Source organism: Symphalangus syndactylus, chromosome 12 (genome assembly GCF_028878055.3).
Source record: "Symphalangus syndactylus isolate Jambi chromosome 12, NHGRI_mSymSyn1-v2.1_pri, whole genome shotgun sequence".
Classification (NCBI taxonomy): domain Eukaryota; kingdom Metazoa; phylum Chordata; class Mammalia; order Primates; family Hylobatidae; genus Symphalangus; species Symphalangus syndactylus.
In genome coordinates, this window is record NC_072441.2 from 46,446,901 (window position 1) to 46,470,077 (window position 23,177).

At 39.2% G+C, this 23,177-nt stretch overlaps 1 protein-coding gene and 1 pseudogene across 4 annotated transcripts in view; one reads left to right on the plus strand and one right to left on the minus strand.

The window, feature by feature from the left end:
* EVI5 (ecotropic viral integration site 5) overlaps nucleotides 1-23,177 on the minus strand; it is a 294,360-nt gene that overhangs the window by 245,497 nt on the left and 25,686 nt on the right. For all 4 annotated transcript variants that reach the window (XM_063625474.1, XM_063625476.1, XM_063625477.1 and 1 more), the window contains one exon: nucleotides 6-235. In XM_063625474.1, the coding sequence (XP_063481544.1) occupies nucleotides 6-154 (149 nt within the window). In that variant the 5' untranslated portion in view covers nucleotides 155-235. Of the gene's footprint in view, nucleotides 1-5; nucleotides 236-23,177 lie in introns of those variants that run through there.
* LOC134734820 (cyclin-J-like) lies at nucleotides 20,744-22,041 on the plus strand (annotated as a pseudogene).

Sequence of the window (23,177 nt, forward strand, 5' to 3'; positions counted from 1 at the left end):
CTCACCTATTCTGTTCTTCCAGTTTAGCCAGGAGTTCTAAGTCGTCTGGACTCAACTGTGATGGGGAAGATGGTGAAAGGGCTGGTGTTGATAGTGTGGTAGATGAGGATGTGGTATGTAATGAAGCAGATGGACTTGCCACCTGACTGGCCATCTGACTGACTGTATGCGATACTGTGTTCTTCACCCATGAGAGAGTAGAGCTCAGCTTTTCTGCAACTTTGTCTGTCGCCACCTAAGGACAAAAATAAAAGTTGCATATACTTTAGTTTCACTGTATTCATTACCAAGAACTTAATAATTCTGTTAGGATTTACTTAATAACCATCATCAGAATATTCTCTTTGAGGAATTAAAGGTAAAAACCTGTTTTAGCAACAATACCCTAATATCCAGCTTTTGCAAACTGTTTATTTCAGTTCTGCAGCATGAACAAATCAGAACAGTGTTCCAACCTGAGACCCATCAGGAAGTGACAAAAATCAACCAGCATGTTTCAAAAATGAAAAAGAGCAAAAATATCAAATTAAAGATACGTTGTCTAATGAAATTTTTGTTATTTTAAAAATACATCCTACATGTATGTATGTATATGGGTGTATTGAGTGAGGATGTAAAATGTATTCTTTCTTGGGGTTTTAGTCAAAAACATATGCAAGTCAAGGAATTAAAACATGTCCATTAGATGATCAGGGAAATCCTGTAACATGACTAACAATTCAACAAAAACTGGGTGTATTTAGCATAAATAAAATGTAGTGAGGTCCTTGATTGATCACTCTTCAAACCACTAAAGAGTGTTGTTATAGAAGAGGGACTAGCACCATAGGAACAAAATTATGGTAAATGGCTGGGTTAATAGAACGAGAGGGGTTCAAGGTAGAATTTCTAATAGTTGGCTTATTCAGAAATAGAATGGGATGCCTAGGAAAGAGTAGTACATTTCCTACCAATAGCTACATTAATGTGGCAATTGTAAAAGCCAAATGTCAAGAGTTGGTTAAGGGTAAGTTTCTGTTTTAGGTGGCTAACCAGGAAGAAAAAAGCCTTTAAGATTTCTCTCTTTTCTAAGATTCAATGAATTATACATATGCTCACATATTTGTCATAAACCATGTCAACCTCCTAAGCACATATGTATACAACAAATTCAGCTGAAAAAGAAAATGTACATACTGTTCAAAGCTAACACTGGTTTATATATGGCAAACCATACGAACATATGTACACACACAAAAAAATCCTGTCCAGATCCTGGTAGCAGGTACCACTCTCCTCACTGGTTACCCAAGCATTTCCTCCTGCCCTCAATATATACATGGCTCTTTCTCTGTCTCCACTTCCTCCACTTCAATTTAGCAGGAAAATTCCATGTACGGAAAGGATAAAATGGAAAAGCAATTCTAAGGACATAGTTAAGCCACTTAACCTGAGGATGGAGCATCTAAAAGGACAAAGATTCCATTACAAGTGCTGAATAGGGGCAAGAGTTTTATTAAACTCAACATACCTCTCATTTTCTTTTCATTTGCCAATAATTTTCCCCTTTTAGAACTTACTTCCTTTAGAAATGATATTATAGAAAGCATCAGTGGGCTGTTACCATTGAGAGAAGAATCCCAAGAAAGAAAAGTTGAATGGCCTAAGAGACCTAAGAAAGAGAAGCATGAGGCGATCATTTATGCCTGCTTCCAGGCAAAAGAAGTCCTTCCTGTCAACTCATAGATGAAAACAGCTCATAAGGGCAAAAGGCCATAGAAGAACCAAATAATAATTTAGCCAAAATTTTATTTGTGCCACAAAATGACAGAAGCCATAGTAGGCACCAAGATAGCCTACTGTGTGATTTGTTATCCTATTGATCTTAGGATAACAACTATAAACTCAATTGTGAAAATGGCACAAATTTGCATCCCCAAAGCACACTCTTAATATTTAAAAAGAGAAAACCTAATGTATAAAATTTACAGAAAAGTGGAAGAAAACCTAATGTATAAAATTTATAGAAAAATGGTACACTTCACCAATACATTAATTTCAAATATACTTAAAATTTTCAAGAATTAATGCTTCACATTTTCATTATATTAAACTCCCCTACTCAGTAAGTTAATTGCTGCAAAAGCAAAAGACACCTATTAATTGCTTTATTAAAAGAAATTTATATCATACCCCTCTGCACACTGTAGCAACAGGCTTCGATTTAAAGAGTTTGGAATAATCAAGAGCATAATTCTGACATGCTTGAGACCTCATTGAAATGGAATTCAGCCTATAACTACTAAAGACTCAACTTCAAATTTTAAGTTCTTAAATATAGTTAAGAGTATTTAATTGCAGTTGCAATTTAATAAAGTTTAATATTCATAGAATCTAGAGATCCCACAGGGCTAAATTATTTTTTTCATATATCATCATGTACTATTTTTCCTTTAATTTTACTTTTCCAAACTTCCACCCTGCCACCTTTGAATCTCTTTTCCTCAACCTAGGGTAAATTGAGGTCACATAAATAAATATAAATAAATCTGACAATGCAACTATGTCACAAAGTTCCTGTCTATCTCATAGAGGTGTTATGCATTTATTTTAAAAAGTGAACATACTGGCCGGGTGCAGTGGCTCACACCTGTAATCCTAACACTTTGGGAGGCCAAGGCGGGCAGATCACCTGAGGTCAGGAGTTCGAGACCAGCTTGGCCAACATGGCAAAACCCCGTGTCTACTAAAAATACAAAAATTAGCTGGGCATGGTGGCGGGTGCCTGTAATCCCAGCTACTCAGGAGTCTGAGGCAGGAGAATCACTTGAACCCGGGAGGCAGAGGTTGCAGTGCGCCAAGATCACGCCACTGCACTCCAACCTGAGCGACAAAAGCGAAACTCCATCTCAAAAAAAAAAAAGTGAACACACTTTGAAAATGCTAAAACCATCATTAAAAAGGCTTAGTAATCACACACAAAACGCCACATATTGTATGATTCCATTTACATAAAAGTTCCGAATAGGCAAATCCAGAAGTAGATTAGTAATTTCCAGGGCCTGGGAAAAGGGATGGAAAATGACTACTAATTGGTACAGGATTTCTTTATGGGGCGATGAAAATAATCTGGGATTGGTCAGCGGTGAAGGTTGCACAACCTTGTGAATATAATAAATGCCACTGAATTATACACTTTAAAAGGGGCAAATTTATGGTATATAAATTATATCTCAATTTTTTTAAGTGTAGTAAAAGCATTATATACTATTACAATAGTTGAATACAATCTCCCATGAGAAACAGACATGATTATATCACTTTATATTTTATTAAAAGGATGCTCTTAACTTCCCTAAAATAGATTTATTTTTAAAGATTCTGATTTTAGATAAAAAATCATGAGGGAGAAAAGGCCATGGCTATGGTTAATTACTTCCTGAATCATACTGTGAAACTGAATCACATTTCTAGAGTATAATATTCCCCTCTGGGTAAAGGGTACTATTGTGGCTAAAGAGGAACTATGAGTATGGGTACCTGTGCCATCACTGAGAGTCAAAAACCCAACAGATCTTTAAATGTCAAAAGTCAAGTTACCTTTTAAAAAGGGGCAGTGCGGCAGTACACATTTCATAATGTCAGGATTTCACCTATACACAGATGTCACAAAGATTCACCAATCATTTTGCAGTTCTATCTTTTTACCCTTCCTTAGAGCCAGGGAATATTTCCTAATACTTTTTCATATCTGTTTACTGAATGAACGCATGAGATGATTTTAAAATATAGTTACCATTAGTGTACATACAGCTTGCTTACATAAACAGTTCACTATTATCATTTTACAATCTTCCGTCAAAAAGTACAGGAACCAGAGACAAGTAGCTTTTAACACAGCTCAAACACTTTCAAGGGCTATTGAGGACTAAGAGACTTTTCCACCACCACACCACAATGCAAAACTGCTTTATTTTCCATCTCTTATTAGCTTCTCCAAAGTACCTGCTGTTTATCCCCACCCCTCTAATCTGTGTTACACTCATTTTTTTTTTTTTTTTTGAGACGGAGTCTCGCTCTGTCACCCAGGCTGGAGTGCAGTGGCGTGATCTCGGCTCACTGCAAGCTCCGCCTCCCGGGTTCACGCCATTCTCCTGCCTCAGCCTCTCCCAATAGCTGGGACTACAGGTGCCCGCCACCACACCCGGCTAATTTTTTTTTGTATTTTTAGTAGAGACAGGGTTTCACTGTGGTCTCGATCTCCTGACCTCGTGATCCGCCCGCCTCAGCCTCCCAAAGTGCTGGGATTACAAGCGTGAGCCACCGCGCCCGGCTACACTCATTTTTATCTCTGCTTTTTCTTTTCTGGTTTCTTGTCTCTTGACAATTTTCTTACACTCTTTGATTCTCACAAAGCTGGCCATTATAAGGGACTGCCAACCAGACATCTCATGTTCCTTCCTTGAGATGAGTGGACCAAAAATACACAGGTCAAGATTTTGGTTTTATTTTTTATTGGGCTCACTTTTACTATGTCAGATATATATATGTGTATATGTGTGTGTCTGTATACATGTATGCATAAAATCAACTAATATTTACTGAGTATTCTGTGTAAGTCACTATGCAAAGCATGGAGACTGCTATAATTAAAGATAGTCCCTTACCCTGTCATTATTCCTATATTTCTTATAGTCATATGGAAAAGTATATAAAATAGAATCTCTATCACTCCCTTTAGTATCTTTGTCAATTGTATGGCAGTCTTAGACTTAGTACTGAAAGCCAGTATAACAGTTTCCACGTGGTATGGTTTTTAGGGACTCTGATGTGAAATTTTGACCAGCCTTCTGCGCTACTTAAACTCTATGTAGATTCCATGCAACTCCTACTGTATGGTGCCACAGAACTTTGGAAACAAAGTTTCAAAGAGGAGGGGAATATATCAGCAAACACTTTTTCAGCATTTAAATCGTACCAGGTACTGTTGTAAACACTTTATATGTATTAAATCTATTTAATTATTAAAATGCTATAAAGTGGGTATTACTATTTTCCACATTTTACAAGTGAAGAAATGATGACACAAAAATGCTATACAACTTACATAAGGTCACAAAGCTAATAAAAGTCAAACATAGGCAATCTGGCTGGAGATTCCTTGCTCTTAACCACTATCAAGAATGAGCAAGACCAAAGGTTGGCAATGGATGTGGTCACTAATGACTTCAGTGAGTCCATTTCACCAAGAGAAGGCAGAAACCAGATTATAGTAAGTTGAGGAGTATCTGAGAGATAAAGAAATAGGAGCTGCAAAATATTCCCATTCCTACCACAATGACCTTTATTTTTGAGGTTTCTTGAATCAGACTAATTCCTAAAGGCTGGAGATTCCAAAAGGATAGTCAAGATATTATTACATAACAAATCCTATTTTTGAAAAAGGCCTTCAAACGGACAGTAACTTCATTTGATTTTATTTTAAAAAGAAAAAAAAACTGGTACGATTCAGAAAACTGGGCTGATGGGGTTATTCTTTGTCATTGTGGGGTTAGCTTGTTTATTAATATAAAGGCTGATCCGACAACTTAGTACTTTTTTTTTTAGGACTTTTCACATCATTTCATATTAACTCATTTTAGTGCTCATTCATAATTCTATAAAGTAGGTAATGTCTCCATTTTAGAGATAAGAAATCAAAGATTCAGCTCATTTAAAAGACCTCTTAAATCACAATGGATTGAAGACCTAAATAATAGAACTAAAACTATAAAACTTAGAAGAAAACATAAGGGAAAAACTTCATGACAATGATTTGGCAATGATTCCTTAGACTAACACAAAAAGCACAGGCAACAAAAGGAAAAAAAAGATAAATTGGACTCCATCAAAATTAAAAACTTTTGTGTATCAACAGAGTAAAAATAACCCACAAAAATGAAAGCAAATATTTGCAAATCATACAGCTGTATGGGTTTAATATCTAGAATATATAAAGAACTCCTACAAATTAGTAACACACAAAAAAACAAATAATCTGATTAAAAGATGAGCAAAGGATTTGAACAGACATTTCCCCAAAGAAGATATATAAATGGCCAATAATCACAGGGGCTTTTGAAAATATGTTCAACATTCCTAATTTTTTTAAGAGATGAGGTCTTGCTATATCGCCCAGGCTGGTCTCGAACTCCTGGCCTCAAGCAATCCTCCTGCCTCAGCCTCCTGAGTAGCTGGTACTATAGGCATGAGCCACTGTGCCCGGCTAACATCACTAATCATTAATAAAATGCAAATCAGCCAGGCACGGTAGCTCATGCCTGTAATCCCAGCACTTCGGGAGGCTGAAGCAGGTGGATCACCTGAGGTCAGGAGTTCCAGACCAGCCTGGCCAACGTGGAGAAACCCCATTTCTACTAAAAATACAAAAATTAGCTGGGTGTGGTGGCGGGTCCCTGTAATCTCAGCTACTCAGGAGGCTGAGGCAGGAGAATCACTTGAACCCAGGAGGCGGAGGTTGCAGTGAGCCGAGACAGTGCCATTGCACTCCAGCCTGGGCGACAAGAGCAAAACTCTGTCTCAAAAAAAAAAAAAAAAAATTTAAATTAAAATTTAAAAAATGCAAATCAAAACCACAACGAGATATCATTTCATACACATTTTGATGGCCATTATCAAAAAGGAAAATAACAAATGTTGACATTGTTAATGGAAATATAAACAGCACAGCTGCTGTGGAAAACAGTATGGCAGTTCCTCCAAAAATTTAACACAGAATTATAAGATCCAGCAGTTCCACTTCTGGGTATTTATCCAAAGAACTGAAACAAGGATTTAGACATTTACATACCCATGTTCATAGCAGCATTATTCACAACAGCCAAAAGGGATAAACAACCAAGTGTACATCAATGGATTAATGGATAAACAAAATGTGCTATCTCTATACAATGGACTATTATTCAGCCTTAAAAAGGAAGGAGGGCCAGACATGATGGCTCACGCCTGTAATCCCAGCACTTTGAGAGGCCGAGGTGGGTAGATCACCTGAGGTCAGGAGTTCGAGACCAGTTTGGCCAACATGGCAAAACCCCGTGTCTACTAAAAATACAAAAATTAGCTGGGCATGGTGGCGAGCACCTGTAATCCCAGCTACTTGGGAGGTTAAGGCAAGAGAATCGCTTGAACCCGGGAGGCGGAGGTTGCAGTGCACCAAGATCGTGCCACTGCACTCCAGCCTGGCGACAGAGCAAGACTCCTTCTCAAAAAAAAAAAAAAAGGGAAGGAAATTCTGACATTCATGACACAACATGAACACACCCTGAGGACATTATACGAAGTGAAAAAAGCCAGCCATAAAATGACAAATATTGTGTGATTCCACTTTTATGAGATAGTCAAATCCACAGAGACAGAAAGTAAAATGGTGGTTGCCACGGGAAGAGGAAAAAGGGAGTTACTGATTAGTGGCCACAGAGTTTCTTTGGAAAGATGAAAAAATTATAGAGATGATGGTGATGGTGGTTGTACAACAATGTGAATATACTTAATTATAATGAATTATACTTAATTATGAATATGCTTAATTAATAAGTATTTACAGATTCTCCAAATATCTTTCTAACTATACAACACAAGTTGTATAGATAATTGTTAGTGATCTCTAACTTAATTCCACCGTGGTCTGAGAATACAAGTTAAGATGTGTTTTATGTCCCAGAATGTGGTTAATCTTGGCGAATGTTCCATATGAGTTTGAGAAAAATGTGTTTTTTGCTGTTGTTGGATGAAGCAGTCTATATATATCAATTAAATCCAGTTGATAAATGGTGCTATTCAGCTATAGCCTAACTGATTTTATGTCTGCTACACTATAAACTACTGAGAGGTGTTGAGGCATCCAACTATAATAGTGAATTTGTCTATTACTCCTTACATTGTTATTGGTTTTTGCCTCACAGACTATTATGTCTTCTTGGACAACGGACCCATTTATCATTATGTAATGCCTGTCCTTATCCCTGATAATTCTCCTTCTTCTCGTTTGCTTTGTCTGAAATTAATATAGTTATGCTAAATATCTTTATATTAGTCAAAAGTAAATAATTAAGTAAAATATCTATACACACACACACACACACACACACACACACAGAGGACGGCAGACTTGAAGACCATCTGGTGGTTTCTAGAGTGGCTCTGTTTTTGGAGAAGGGGCATTTCTCTTACATTCTTTTTTTTTTTTCTTTTTTTTTTTTGAGACGGAGTCTTGCTCTGTCGCCCAGGCTGGAGTGCAGTGGTGCAACCTCGGCTCACTGCAAGCTCCGCCTTCCGGGTTCACGCCATTCTCCTGCCTCAGCCTCCCGAGTAGGTGGGACTACAGGCGCCCACCACCACGCTCGGCTAATTTTTTGTATTTTTAGTAGAGACGGGGTTTCACCTTCTCAGCCAGGATGGTCTCGATCTCCTGACCTCGTGATCCGCCCGCCTTGGCCTCCCAAAGTGCTGGGATTACAGGCGTGAGCCACCGCGCCTGGCCCTCTCTTACATTCTTGAAAATACAACTTTGCATTTAAAAGGATGTTTGCATTTTGAGGTGCTTTATAGAGGAAGAGTTTTTCCAAACTATGTAGTGAATAACATTATTAAAAGCTGACGTCCTTAAGTAAAATTTTTTTTATTACAGAAATTCTCAGACATTATACACTGTCAAAAGTAGAAGGTAGAGGAATTTACTTTCCAAACTTGACTAGTCAGGAATCGTTTTTCTCTCTTTTTTTTGAGACAGGGTCTTGTCACCCAGGCTGGAGTGCAGTGGTGCAATCATAGCTTACTGCAGTCTCAACCTCTCAAGCTCAAGCAATCCTCCCACCTCAGCCTCCCGAGTAGCTGGGACCACAGGCACACAACTACCATGCCAGGCTAAATTTTTTTTTTTTTTTTTTTTTTTTTGGCAGAGACAGGGTTTCACCATGTTGCCCAGGCTGGTCTCAAACTCCTGGGGCTCAAGCGATCTACCTGCCTCGGCCTCCAAAAGTGCTGGGATTACAGGTGTGGGCCACCGCACCCAGCCTTTTTCACTCTTTACTGAAAAACAAATTCTGAGAAATGCTGCTCAGTTGCCAACAGTACTCATTCTTTAAGGTGTTTGTGTGCTGTGTCATGTTTCTCTTCACTTCTATGGTACTTCTTGTTTATATTAAATATTGTGACATTCATTAATAATGATAATATTCACTGAGTACTTTCAGATACACTATCACCTCATCTCCACAGTGCTATATGTGTCATATTATGCTTACCTTGTTATATTATAAACCATTAGATGTACTACTGCCTCTCAGTACCTTAAGAAAGAAAAATAGGCCAGGTATGATGGCTCAGGCCTATAATCCCAACACTTTGGGAGGCAGAGGCAGGAGGATCACTTGAGATCAAGAATTCAAGACCAGCCTGGGCAACATAATGAGACCTCATCTCCACAAAAAAAATTAGCTGGGTGTGGTGGCACAGACCTGTAGTAGAGGCACTTGTGAGGCTGAGGTGGAGGATCACTTGAGCCCAGGAGCATAAAGCTGCAGTGAGCCATGATTATGCCACTGCACTCTAGCCTGGGCAACAGAATGAGAGCTTGTCTGAAAAATAAAACAAAAACATTATTTCATATATATTCCTGTAGGTCAAAGACAGACTATTCATTACTTTTCATGAATCTTCTTGATGACCTGAAAATAAAATTGGTGAATAGTGTTAAACTAAACTTGGCCTAAGGATGCCCATGTACTTGAGTCCTCACATAACAAAGAGCAACCTAACTTAGTTGGCAAAATAACTGAAAGCCTAAGTTGGGTGTACAGTATACTTACGTAATAAATAGCTGGGTCTCAATCAATCACAGCAACCGAGCTTTAGGCAGCCAACATTCAACCTATGTTCTAATAAAGCAAATGCCAAGCTGTAACCAAAAGAGCTGTCTCTTTACCTCGCTTCTGTTTTCTGTCCGTAGATGCTGCTTGACCACATTGCAGGTCAGCATTCTCTGAACTTGTTCTGGTTCTGAAGGCTGTCCAAGTTGTGAATCGTTCTTTGCTCAATTAAACTCTGTTAAATTTAATGTGTCTAAGGCCTTTCCTTTTTACCAGTGAGTACTCAATATTTTCTCAATGACTTTTGATTAATTTTGATTGTTAAATAGCACATTTCAATGAAGGTCTCTCCTATTCAAAATTCCCTCTGCAGTTATACACACTAAAAATAACTTTTAAAGTACTATACTGGCTGGGCACAGTGGCTCACACCTGAAATCCCAGCACTTTGGGAGGCTGAGGTGGGTGGATCACTTGAGGTCAGGAGCTCCAGACCAGTCTGGCCAACATGGTAAAACCCTGTCTCTACTAAAAATACAAAAACTAGCCGGGTGTAGTGGTGCACGCCTGTAGTCTCAGCTACTTGGGAGGCTGAGGTGAGAGGATCACTTGAGCCCAGGAGGCAGAGGTTGCAGTGAGCCAAGATTGCATCACTGCCCTCCAGCCTGGGCGACAGAGCATGGCTCCGTCTCAAAAAAAAAAAAAAAAAAAAAAGAAAGTATTATACTCATTCACCAAAAAAATGTTAACATATAAATTAGTCTGATGGCTATTAAAATAGTCCCTTCTGGACATGGATGAAACTGGAAAACATCATTCTCAGTAAACTATCGCAAGGACAAAAAACCAAACACCGCATGTTCTCACTCATAGGTGGGAATTGAACAATGAGAACTCATGGACACAGGAAGGGGAACATCACGCTCCGGGGACTGTTGTGGGGTGGGGGGAGGGGGGAGGGACAGCATTAGGAGATACACCTAATGCTAAATGACGAATTAATGGGTGCAGGAAATCAACATGGCACATGGATACATATGTAACAAACCTGCACATTGTGCACATGTACCCTAAAACCCTAAAGTATAATAAAAAAAAAAAAAAAAGAAAAAAAAAAAATAGTCCCTTCTGGTAAATTGCTCTTGGATATAGAAAAGTGTAAATGGGCGAGGCACAGTGGCTCATGCTTGTAATCCCAGTACTTTGGGAGGCCAAGGCAGAAGGACTGCTTGTGTCCAGCAGTTCAAGATCAGCCTGGGCAACAGAATGAGACCCTGTCTCTACAAAAAATTAAAAAGAAAATTAGCCAGGCATGGTGGCGTGTGTCTGTGATCCCAGCTACTTGGGATGCTGAGGCGGGAGGATCGCTTGAGCCTGAGAGGTCAAGGCTGCAGTGAACTGTGATCATACCACTGCTCTCCAGCCTGGGCAACAGAGCAAGACTCTGGTTCAAAAAAAAACCACATATTATTATATATTATTACCCAATACAAGTAATGGGGGAAAAGCTATAGAATAATTTCTATTTATGACACATTTGTAAAAGTCTATATTTCCCAAAGATGGCCTATATAGTCCGCAGGTTCCATATCCACAGGTTCTGAACTAACCATGCATCACAAATATTCAAAATATAATAATACAATTAAAAATAATACAGATTTTCTTAAAAACAGTACCGTATAACAACTACTTACACAGCATTTACATTGTATTAGGTATCATAAGTAATCTAGAAATGATTTTAAAGTACACAGGAAGATGTGTGTATGTTATATACAAATACTGCACTATTTTATATATGGGATTTAAGCATCCATGGTAGTATGAGGGCAGTGATCTTGGAACCAATCCCCTGTAGATGCAGCAAGAAAACTAATTGTTATCTTAGTTTCCTAGTACTGCTGTTACAAAGTACCACAAACTGGGTGGCTTAAAACAACAGAAATAAGCCGGGTGTGGTGGCTCACGCCTGTAATCCCAGCACTTTGGGAGGCCAAGTCAGGTGGATCACTTGAGATCAGGAGTTTGAGACCAGCCTGGCCAATATGACAAAACTCCGTCTCTACCAAAAATACAAAAATTAGCCGGGTGTGATATTGGGTGCCTGTAGTCCCAGCTACTCGAGAGGTTGAGACAGGAGAATTGCTTGAACCCGGAAGGTGGAGGTTGCAGTGAGCTGAGATCATGCCACTGCACTCCAGCCTGGGTGACAGAGCCAGACTCCATCTCACCAAAAAAAAAAAAAAAAAAACCCAGAAATGTATTGTCTCACAGTTCTGGAGGCTAGAAGTCCAAAATCAAGTTGTCAGCAGGGTCATTTTCCCTCTAAAACTTGTAGGGAGAATCCTCCCTTGCCTCTTCCTAGCTTTGGGTGGTTTGCCAGTAATGACCAGCATTTCTTGGTTTGCAGTTGCAGCACTTCAAGCACTTGGATCTCAGCCTCCATGATCACATGACATTCTCCCCTCAGGTGACTGTATCTTCCCTAATTACATTTACAACAACTCTGTTTCCAAATAAAGTCACATTCTGAGGTACTAGGGTACTGTGATAGCTGGACTTCAACAAATCTTTTTGAAGGACACAATCCAATCCATAACATGGCCACATTTCCTATCCCTCGTCTTCCCATAGAGTGGTGAAGTCCACATCCCCTCCCCTTGAGCCCAAGCAAAGCTGGCTGACTGCTTCAACCAAAAGTGGGCACCAAAAGTGGTTACTGAGCTTAACTCTTGGAATCTGGCTACCATACTTTCAAGAAGCCCAAACTAGCCCACGCAGAGACCACGTGGAGAGTACAGGCATTCTCACTAACAGTCCAGCTGAGGTTCCAGCCTCAACCACCAGGCACAAATGTGAACATACCCCCAACTGATTCTAGGCCCTAACTGAAGAGTCAACCCCAGACTCTAAGTCTTCCCAGCTGAGACCAAAGACATGAAGCAGAGACAAGTCCTCTTCATAATCCTCTGTCTAAATTCCTGACCCACAGAATCTAAGCACATACTAAAATAATTTGAAGCCATTAAGTTTCATGGTGGTTTGTTACACCGCTACAGTAACTGGAATATCATATTATCCCACAAAACAAAATTAAAATATTTAACAGTGCTTGAAATAAAACCAGGAGACTAAAAGTATAGAGTATCAGTAAAGACAGCATACCAGACTTATTTTTATTTTGAGGAGACAGAGGCTTCAAATAATTGAGAAAAAAAACATCTTTTCATTTGTCTATAGTGTGCTATGAGTAGGTACAAGGACACTAAGAAAATATAAATAAATATTGGCCAGGCACGGTGGCTCATGCTTGTAATCCCAGCACTTTGGGAGGCCGACGCGGGCAGATCACCTGAGGTCGGGAGTTCAAGACCAGCCTGACCAACATGAAGAAACGACATCTCTACTAAAAATACAAAAATTAGCTGGGCGTGGTGGTGTATACGTGTAATCCCAGCTACTCGGGAGGTTGAGGCAGGAGAATCACTTGAACCCAGGAGGCAGAGGTTGCGGTGAGCCGAGATCGCGCCATTGCACTCTAACCTGGGCAACAAGAGCGAAACTCTGTCTCAAAAAAAAAAAAAAAAAAAAAAAACCTTCATAGCTACTTTATTCATAATAGCCAAACAGGAGATAGGACAAATAAATTGTATTATAGTCATGATGATAAGGCTTCTTCACTCCTCCAGTAGAGGGCACACTCTTGCAAGCAGCTTTTGTAGCCAGTTGCTTCCTGGGTGTTTTACCACTGGTGCATCTGCTGGCAGTTAGCTTTGTACCAGCCATGGTATAGAGCTCTCCTTACTTAACCTCCTCCTTCAGCTGGAGCTCCTAATTTTTAACTTCTTAAAAGGCAACCATTCTACAATATGAACAAATAAGCCTGGGCATTCAGAAGCTTTTAATATGGATACTCTAGCACATCTTTAAAAATACATACAAAGGTCAGTTTCATCTACTATTTAACTTTCCAACAGGAGAGATTGCCTTGAATATCTCTATATCTCCAGTATCAAAGATCTTGTCTATCATAAACCAGATGCTCAATAAATGTCTCTGTGGAATAAAGGGTAATTTCTACATATATGTATAGTATCTATAAATATATGTAAATAAATATATATACCTAGTTAAGCAGGAGAGTACTAACTATTGAATATGAGTATTCACTTAATTAGCCAAATCATGCTAACTTCAGGCAAGGAAAAACTCCCTCCCCATTTAGAGCACAGAAAGTGTTATAAAATAATGTACTTTGCCAAGCATTCGAAGAGTCACTAAAATGTAGATCCAACCTTATCACACATAATCTACATCTGCTAAAAGTGGGCCCACAGCCTCAGATTTCCAAATATCCATATTAATTCATGTTCACATAACTGCTAAGTCTCTTAAAATGCTCAATCAAGCCACCAAAGTTGACACACATGAAAATAAGCTCACTACTCAAAAATATAACTCACACAAGAGACAAAACTCAATAAACGACAGCTGAGCATAGAATTAGACCCACAGGCACTTCAACTATTGGAATTATCAAATACAGAATATATAACTACTTCTAAAACGCTTAAAGCAATAAAAGAATTTTTTAAATGAGCAAGGAATAGGATACAAACAAAGATCATGCAAATTTTTGAAGTATCCAAATGGAACTTATAGAAATAAAAAATTTAATAAATGAAATAGGAAAAAAAGGGAGGTGAGATGTGGGGAAGACAGAGGAGAGGGATAGAGAATTAAACAGACATAAACAGAAAATCAATGAACTAGAAGAGCTGAAGACGTTAACTCAGAAGGCAACAGATACAAAGCAATACTTAACAGGTTTATTTTAATATAAAACCAAATAAAAAATGGTATTTGGTTTACCAAACTAAGTCATCTTTCATATAACAAGATAATGAAGTAATACATGAAAACATAAAAATAAATCACGAATCAAAACTGAAATTAACACTTTCACAAACACGCTGAGAAACACCACAATCATCACACTACACTATACTCTTTAGACATTTTAGGGGTCACAAACTCCTTTGAGAAATTCATGCACATATGAACAAAATTTTGCAAATAATTTTTGAACTTTCCTATCATCCCCAGATCCAGAAGTAGAATTCCTGACCCTCCTTTGGCTATAATAAATGTCTACCCCATTGCCTTTTTCCCCTTACTTTTAATTTTTACCACTTATATGAGGCCTATGACCAGAAAAAAAAAAAGTAATATTTTATCTGTTGACTTCTTCCTGTGAAAAAGGTCAATTAGTTCTTTATCCATCATCCATATCATCAACCTTGCCCACCATAACATACAAACACTTCATACATTCCATTATCCCTATGTAATTAAAACATATGTTTGGGCTGGGTGTGGTGGCCCACACCTGTAATCCCAGCACTTTGGGAGGCCGAGGCGGACAGATCACAAGGTCAGGAGATCAAGACCATCCTGGCTAACACGGTGAAACCCCGTTTCTACTAAAAACACAAAAAATTAGCCAGGCATGGTGGCGGGCACCTGTAGTCCCAGCTACTCGGGAGGCTGAGGCAGGAGAATGGCATGAACCTGGGAGGCAGAGCTGGCAATGAGCCAAGATTGCACCACTGCACTGTAGCCTGAGCGACAGAATGAGACTCTCTCTCAAAAAAATAAAAATAAAATAAAAAACATATTTTTGGTTACACCAATATTCAGTGTATGCATTAACATGACTACGTAACTTTAGTCACAGTTGTTCTATGAGGTATATTGTGACTACTTTTACTTTCTTGGACCAATTTTTTACTTTCCCTGGAGTTAATAAATGTCTTAACTGTTTAGCTTTATTTGTACTTATGAATTCACCCCCAATTCATCCAATTATATAAATCTCCTCAACATATTCGAGCATATCACATGTGCTATCAATCTTATATTTTTGTACAAGTCCTTTCTGCAACCTTCTGATTTGCTCCATTCTGGACTAGTTGCTCTACAACTGGTACACAACTGTGATCCCAGGTATTCCTTTCACCTCTCTTGGGTTGGATCATTTGTTTCCTAAACACTAGGTCTTCCTTTTGCTCAAAATACTCTAACTGTGGTGGAGTACCTCCTCTACTACCTTCCTGAAAGGGGTTGCATGAGAGGTGACTTTGAGACACTGCATATGTGAAAATGCTTTTTCTACTTCTTAAAAGGCAACGATTCTACAATATGAACAAATAAGCCTGGGCATTCAGAAGCTTTTAATATGGATACTCTAGCACATCTTTAATAATATATACAAAGGTCAGTTTCATCTACTATTTAACTTTCCAACAGGAGAGACTGCCTTGAATACCTCTATATCCCCAGTATCAAAGATCTTGTCTATCATAAACCAGATGCTCAATAAATGTCTCTGTGGAATAAATGGTAATTTCTACATATATATATAGTATCTATAAATATATGTAAATAAATATATACACCTAGCTAAGCACAATAGGTGTGTTTTTTTTTTCTATTGTTACACTTGAAAATGACTGCACTATAAACTCTTAGATTACAAATAATTTTCCCAACCAAGCACAGTGGCTCACATCTGTAATCTCAGCACTTTGGGAAGCCAAGGTGGGTGGATCATCTGAGCTCAGGAGTTCGAAACCAGCCTAGGCAACATGGTGAAACCCCATCTCTACTTAAAATACAAAAAATTAGCCAGGCATGGTGGTGCATGCCTATAATTACAACTACTTGGGAGGCTGAAGCAGGAGAGTTGCTTGAACCCAGGGGGCAGAGGTGGCAGTGAGCTGAGATCACGCCACTGCACTCAAGCCTGGGCGACAGAGAAAGACCCTGTCTTAAAAAAAAAATAATTTTCCCTTATACTTTTTAAGATATTGCCCTCTATTGTCTTTTTGCTTCCAGTATTCTTGCTGAAGAGCCTGAAACTACTCTAATTTTATTAACTAACCCATTTTTCCTTTACCTCTGGGAAATTCTCTATCTTCTCCTTAGCCCCATAGTTGTGAAAATTCAATAAAATGTCTTTTTTATTTTTTTTTTTGAGATGGAGTCTCACTCTGTTGCCCAGGCTAGAGTACAGTGGCGCAATCTCAGCTCACTGCAGCCTCCGCCTCCTGGGTTCAAGCAATTCTCCTGCCTCAGCCTCCTGAGTACCTGGAATTACAGGCACGTGCCACCATGCCTGGCTAATTTTTGTGTTTTTAGTAGAGATGGGGTTTCACCATGTAGGCCAGGCTGATCTCGAACTCCTGGCCTCAAGTGATCTGCCCGCCTCGACCTCCCAAAGTGCTGGGATTACAGGCATGAGCCACTCACTGCACCCAGCCTAATGAAATGTCTTAATACAGATATTTTTTTCACCTATTGTGCTTAGCACTCCGATGGGCCCTTTTAATTTAGAAAAGGACCAATTGGAGTGCTAAGCACAGCAGGTTGTTCAGTTCTGGGAACTTTTCCTTTTTTGTGGGGAGCGGGGAGTCGACCTGCGCATGCCGAGGGGCGGCGGTGCAGCACAGCCCTGTTTTCCTAATTTCTTTTATGACATCCTCCTCCATATTTTCTTTCTTAAACTCCTGTCTCCTTGCCAGTCAGCTCACAATAAAGCTCTTTTTCTTTTCTCAAAAGCTGGTGTCATAGTATTGGGTTCTATGAGCGTCAAGCAGTGAGCCCACTGCTTACTAATACCAGTATCACTCATTGAACAAGAATTTATTTAGAATCTATTTTCTAAAAGAACATTATATTGGGTGCTAAAAGTGTCATAAACAAAATAGGCATGGTCCTTTCCCTCACAGAGCTAGTTTAGTTAAGTCAGACAAATAGTGAACAAATAAATGCAGAGAAGGATACATGACATGAGGGCAAAACACTAAAGAACTTAATTTGATAGGGTGGATAAGGACTGCCTTTCTGAGGAGGCAACGTTTAAGATAAGATCTATGAAATGAGCAGAAAGAAGCCAGATAAACAAAGAGCCAGGCAAAAAAAAAAAAAAAAGAAGGAAAATGTAAAAAGGCCCTGAAAAACTGAACATTTTGATGGGTTAAAAACCACTCTCATCCAGTTGACATGGCTCAGGCCTGTGATTTCAGCACCTTGGATCACACCTTGGAAGGCCAAGGCAGCAGGATCACTTGAGCCCAGGAGTTCAAGACTAGCCTAGGCTACACAGTGAGACTTCATCTCAATCAACCAGTCAATCAACCAATCAATCAATCAATAGAAAAGCACTCTCTAATAGAAATATAAGGCAAACCACAAATGCAAGCCATATCAGTTAAGATTTTCTAGTAGCTGGCCGGGCACAGTGGCTCACGCTTGTAATCCCAGCACTCTGGGATGCCGAGGCGGGCGGATCACGAGGTCAGGAGATCGAGACCACGGTGAAACTCTGTCTCTACTAAAAATACAAAAAAATTAGCCGGGCGTAGTGGCGGGCGCCTGTAGTCCCAGCTACTTGGAGAGGCTGAGGCAGGAGAATGGCATGAACCCGGGAGGCGGAGCTTGCAGTGAGCCAAGATTGCGCCACTGCACTCCAGCCTGGGCGACAGAGCAAGACTCCATCTCAAAAAAAAAAAAAAAAAAAAAGATTTTCTAGTAGCTATATTTTAAAAAGTAAAAACAAGTAAAACAAATGAAATTATAATACATTTTTAGCCCATATCAGTTATTTAAGATTTTCTAGTAGCTATATTTTAAAAAGTAAAAACAAGTAAAACAAATGAAATTATATTTTTTAACCCAATATACTCAAAACATTATTTCAATAGATAAGGAATATGAAGAAATTATTAGTGTAATATTTTACATTCTTTCTTTAATATTAAGTCTGAAATTCAGTATGAATTTCACACGTACACCACATCTCAATTCAGACTAGTCACGTCAAGAGCTCACTCATCACATGTAGCTAGGGGCCTCCATATTAAACAACACACGTTACAAAAACTAAAAAGTACCAAATGTGTGACTCAAAATTATACCTAATTTTGGAATATATTTTCTGAATATAATTAGGTATAATCCTCTGTAGTAATACTGTCTCTCCACAATCTATAAATAAAAATAATCCACTAGGATATACTGTCTCTTGCTACATATACCAGCAAAATCCTAAACTGACAGGACTTTAGGTCTTTTACATTCTTCCATATTTTGAAAAATAAAAAAATTTAGCTTCAGTTAATATGCCTAGAAGGAAGTCTGAAATGAAAGTCGTCTACAGAAAAGATGGTATCCTAACCCAAGCCCCAGAGAACAATAGTGAAGTAAAAGCCACATGCCATAACTTCAAAATCAATGCCATACTCCCATAGCCAGGGTAGCATTAGTAGCTGAGAGGCTTACTTTAACTACTATTCAGAAGAAACAATGTGGTCTTTACATGCTATCCAACAATGACTCATGATTCAAACAGCAGGTTATCTCAGCTTTAGGGATTTAATATCCCTTCTAAATTTTTTGCCTCCACCAGAATACTATCAATTTCACTCAACAAATACTTACTAAACATATGCATAAGGCTAGAAATTGAGTGGGAAAATAAGTAAGACATATGGTTCCTGTCCTGTCTTCAAATTGCTCACTAGTAATGAAGTATGGGGAGGCAAACATGGAAACAATTACAAGTCTCTTTCTCTCATCCATTAGTACCAAACCTAGTAGCTTAATACATTAAATATTTATTACCTCACAGTTTCTGTATGTCAGAAACTGGAGTACAGTTTAGCTGGGCGATTCTGGCTCATGGTCTCTCATGAGCTTGCAGACAAGATCTTGGCTACTGCTGCTGTCATCTGAAGGCTTGACTGGGGCTGGAAGAGCTGCTTCAAAGATGGCTCCCTCATATGGTTATTGGCAAAAGTCCTCAGTTTCTCACCATGTGGACCCTTCCATAAGACTGCTGAGTATCCTCACCTTGTGGCAACTGGCTTCCCCCAGAACAAGAAAGCAAGACAGAAAATGCTTACATGAGTTAGCTTCATAAGTCACTCTGACATTTTTGTAATATTCAATTGGTTACACAAGTCAGCCCTATTCAACATGGGAAGAAAGTGCATAACAGCATAAATATAAGGAGGTGGAGACCATTGACAGCCCTCCTGGGGGCTAATGACCTCATGTGACATATTATGTTCAACACACAAAGTTGAGCAATAATGAAAATGTAAAAGGGCATGTTTATATGATATACTGTTTATAAACATACATATAAGTATAATGTTATATCTTAAAGAAGATGGGGATTATGTTTACAAGTACATTTATAATATTTATTTCTTAAGGTGGGTGATGTGAACATAGGCATTTTTTATTTTTTATTTTTGCATCTGAAATATTCATTATAAAAAAAAACTGATGCTTTGGGCCAGCTGTAGTGGCTCATGCCTGTAATCCCAGCACTTTGAGAGGCTGAGGTGGGTGGATCACTACAGGTCAGGAGTTCAAGACCAGCCTGGCCAACGTGTTGAAACCCTGTCTCCACTAAAAAATACAAAAATTAGCCAGATGTGGGTGGTGCACACCTGTAGTCCCAGCTATTCAGGAGGCTGAAGCAGGAGAATCACTTGAACCCAGGAGGCGGATATTGCAGTGAGCCGAGATCACACCACTGCACTCCAGCCTGGGTGACAGAGCAAGATTCCGTCTTAAAAACAAAACAAACAAACCAAAAAACCCAAAAACAAAAAACTGATGCTTTGTCTAAAGGAAATTAGTATTTTTAAAGACATTATTGCTGAATACATTCATTAATACAGCTGTTTAGAACAACTATTTGGAAGTATCCATGATACATGTCAATGGGCTGACTCAGAAATCTGTCCCAATGCTCAAATAAGCAAGGATCTACATACTGAAATTAATCACAGAATTGGGAGCTGCCTGCCAGTCCTTTAACAATGGGCGGAGCTTGGCCAGAGCTGAGACTGGCGCTTCGCAGCCGACTGTCTGCAGCACCAGCGGGGGCGGACGCCAAGGGGACTGGGTATGTGAGGGCCTCGGGGCGGGACTGTAGTTGTCACGTCTGGCTGCATGCACCTCAGGGTCCCAGGGAGCTGGAGAGGCAGTGATGGCGAAGAGAGCTGGCTGCCAATATTCACCAAGCACTTGGTACAAAGAGCTGAAGTTGCCCTCATACAAAGGCCAGTCCCCTCAACTGAGTCTCAGCCAGTATTTTGCTGACTTGACTGCCATTGTGAGCGATCACGTCACGCTCTTTCTACTCCAGCATCTTGCTATTTACTAGAACTATTTATGGATTGCTGTGACATCTCTATCTTGCAGCTGTATTTAGCTGCAGTTTCCCATCTGCTTCTAGCAAGTACCCCCGAAGAAAAAGAAGATAGTGTGCCTAAGCTGGAACAGCTCAACAGCCTAGGTGTTATGACTAATATGAATGTAGTATTAACAAAACAAAATTTGCTACATATGTAACTCTTATTATTAGAAACCCATCAGTGGAATGGACCTCCGCCTTCCAACAGCTGCCCATTTCATTGAATTTTTTCTCTCTGAAGTAGTACACAAAACAGATCTTCATGATGGCTGGCCAACGATTTGCCTGGAAAAGATTAAACACTACATAGCCAAATATGCAGATTTCCTGGAAGTACTGTTGCAAAATTACCCCTTTCTAAATTATGCACTTTCTTCAGTAGCTGCTACATGTATGGCTTCTTCGAGGATTACACTTCGTCTTTCTCCAACATGGCCTACAAGACTACATCACCACATCATCTTACTGCTTACCCTTGGGATTTCTTAGTGCAGTGTACTGAACAGCTATTGACTGCTCATGATAATGATCTGAAAGAAGCAAAGAGAGGACAAGCAGGACCTCAACTGGCACAACTAAGTGTGTTCTAGACAGTCTCCCAGCCCTCACAGCCAGTTCACTTTCAGCAACCTCAGCATGTCAAACAGTCACATAGACCTCACCGCTGTATAGCCATCCTACATCAACCAAGCTGTTGTTAGCAGATGGTATCTACCACGCACGCCTCATCTTACAAACTACAGACGTGTCCTCCTGGCTTCCAAACTAGTGCTCAGGGCCTTGGGCACATGCGTACTGGTATTGGGATGTCCCTCACTGGCAACAGCAGCAGAAGTTAAGCCCCATCTGAATGTTTCTTATAACCAGAGCTTTCAGACAAATGAACATTACCCTTGTATTACTTCATGCTTTAAAAGGTGATTATGTGTAAGGGTAATAACTGACCCAGACTGCTTTGTGACTTGAAGCTCTAGGTAAGCTTTTTGTAAACTTCCATTCAAAAGTAAAGAGATCCAAATGACATCAGAACTCTTCAGGTACCAGCACCAGGAAGACTGAATATCTCTTTTAATACACCATGAATACCTGGGAGGACTAAACAAACACTTTGACGGTGTGTATGTCAAATTCAGTTACAACAAATCCCTGTATGACAAAAATGCTCACGTCCTGGCTAATAGTTCAAATATTTCAAAAATATTCAATACAACAGAAAATTTGGACAGACTCCAATTTGCCATTTTGAGATTTGACCTATGGTAGATTCTGGGCCTAACATTGGCTTATAAGTCAAAAACAAACGTTTATCTTGGGCTTGCCAGACAAACTTGATGTAAAGTTAAAGTACTAATTTTTGAAGAGGTTTTTTTTTTTTTTATTCTACAGTTTTGAGTTTTATCTTTGTTCTACAGAAGAAATTTTGAGTAAGTTTAAAGTCATGAATTCCTATGCTGTGGCAATCTGTACAACAAAAAAAATTTAGATGATTTTACGTAACTTCCTATTATAAATAGTATAGGTATATGGATTTATGTACTAAAATTAAGGCTGGAGTAGATCTCTTATTTTTAAAAAGAAAAAAAAAATCAGGCCAGGTGCGGTAGCTCACACTTGTAATCCCAGCACTTTGGGAGGCCAAAGTGGGTGGATCACTTGAGGCCGGGAGTTTGAGACCAGCCTGGCCAACATGACAAAACCCTGTCTCTATTAAAAATACAAAAATTAGCTGGGCATGGTGGTGCACGCCTGTAATCCTAGCTACTCAGCAGGCTGAGGCATAAGAATCACTTTAACCCGGGAGTTAGAGGTTGCAGTGAGCTGAGACTGAGCCACTGCACAATCCAGCCTGGGCAAAAGAGCGAGCGAGACTCTGCCTCAAAAAAAAAAAAAAAAAAAATCACAGAATTATTTATAATAAGAAAAAACTGGTAATAACCACAACGTTCATCAATCAGAAAATAAGCAAATAAATCATGGCACTACCATACAACAGAATGTGATGCAGCCATTAAAAATAACATGGTTCCCAATTTGATGGAGCCAATCAAATATAGGTA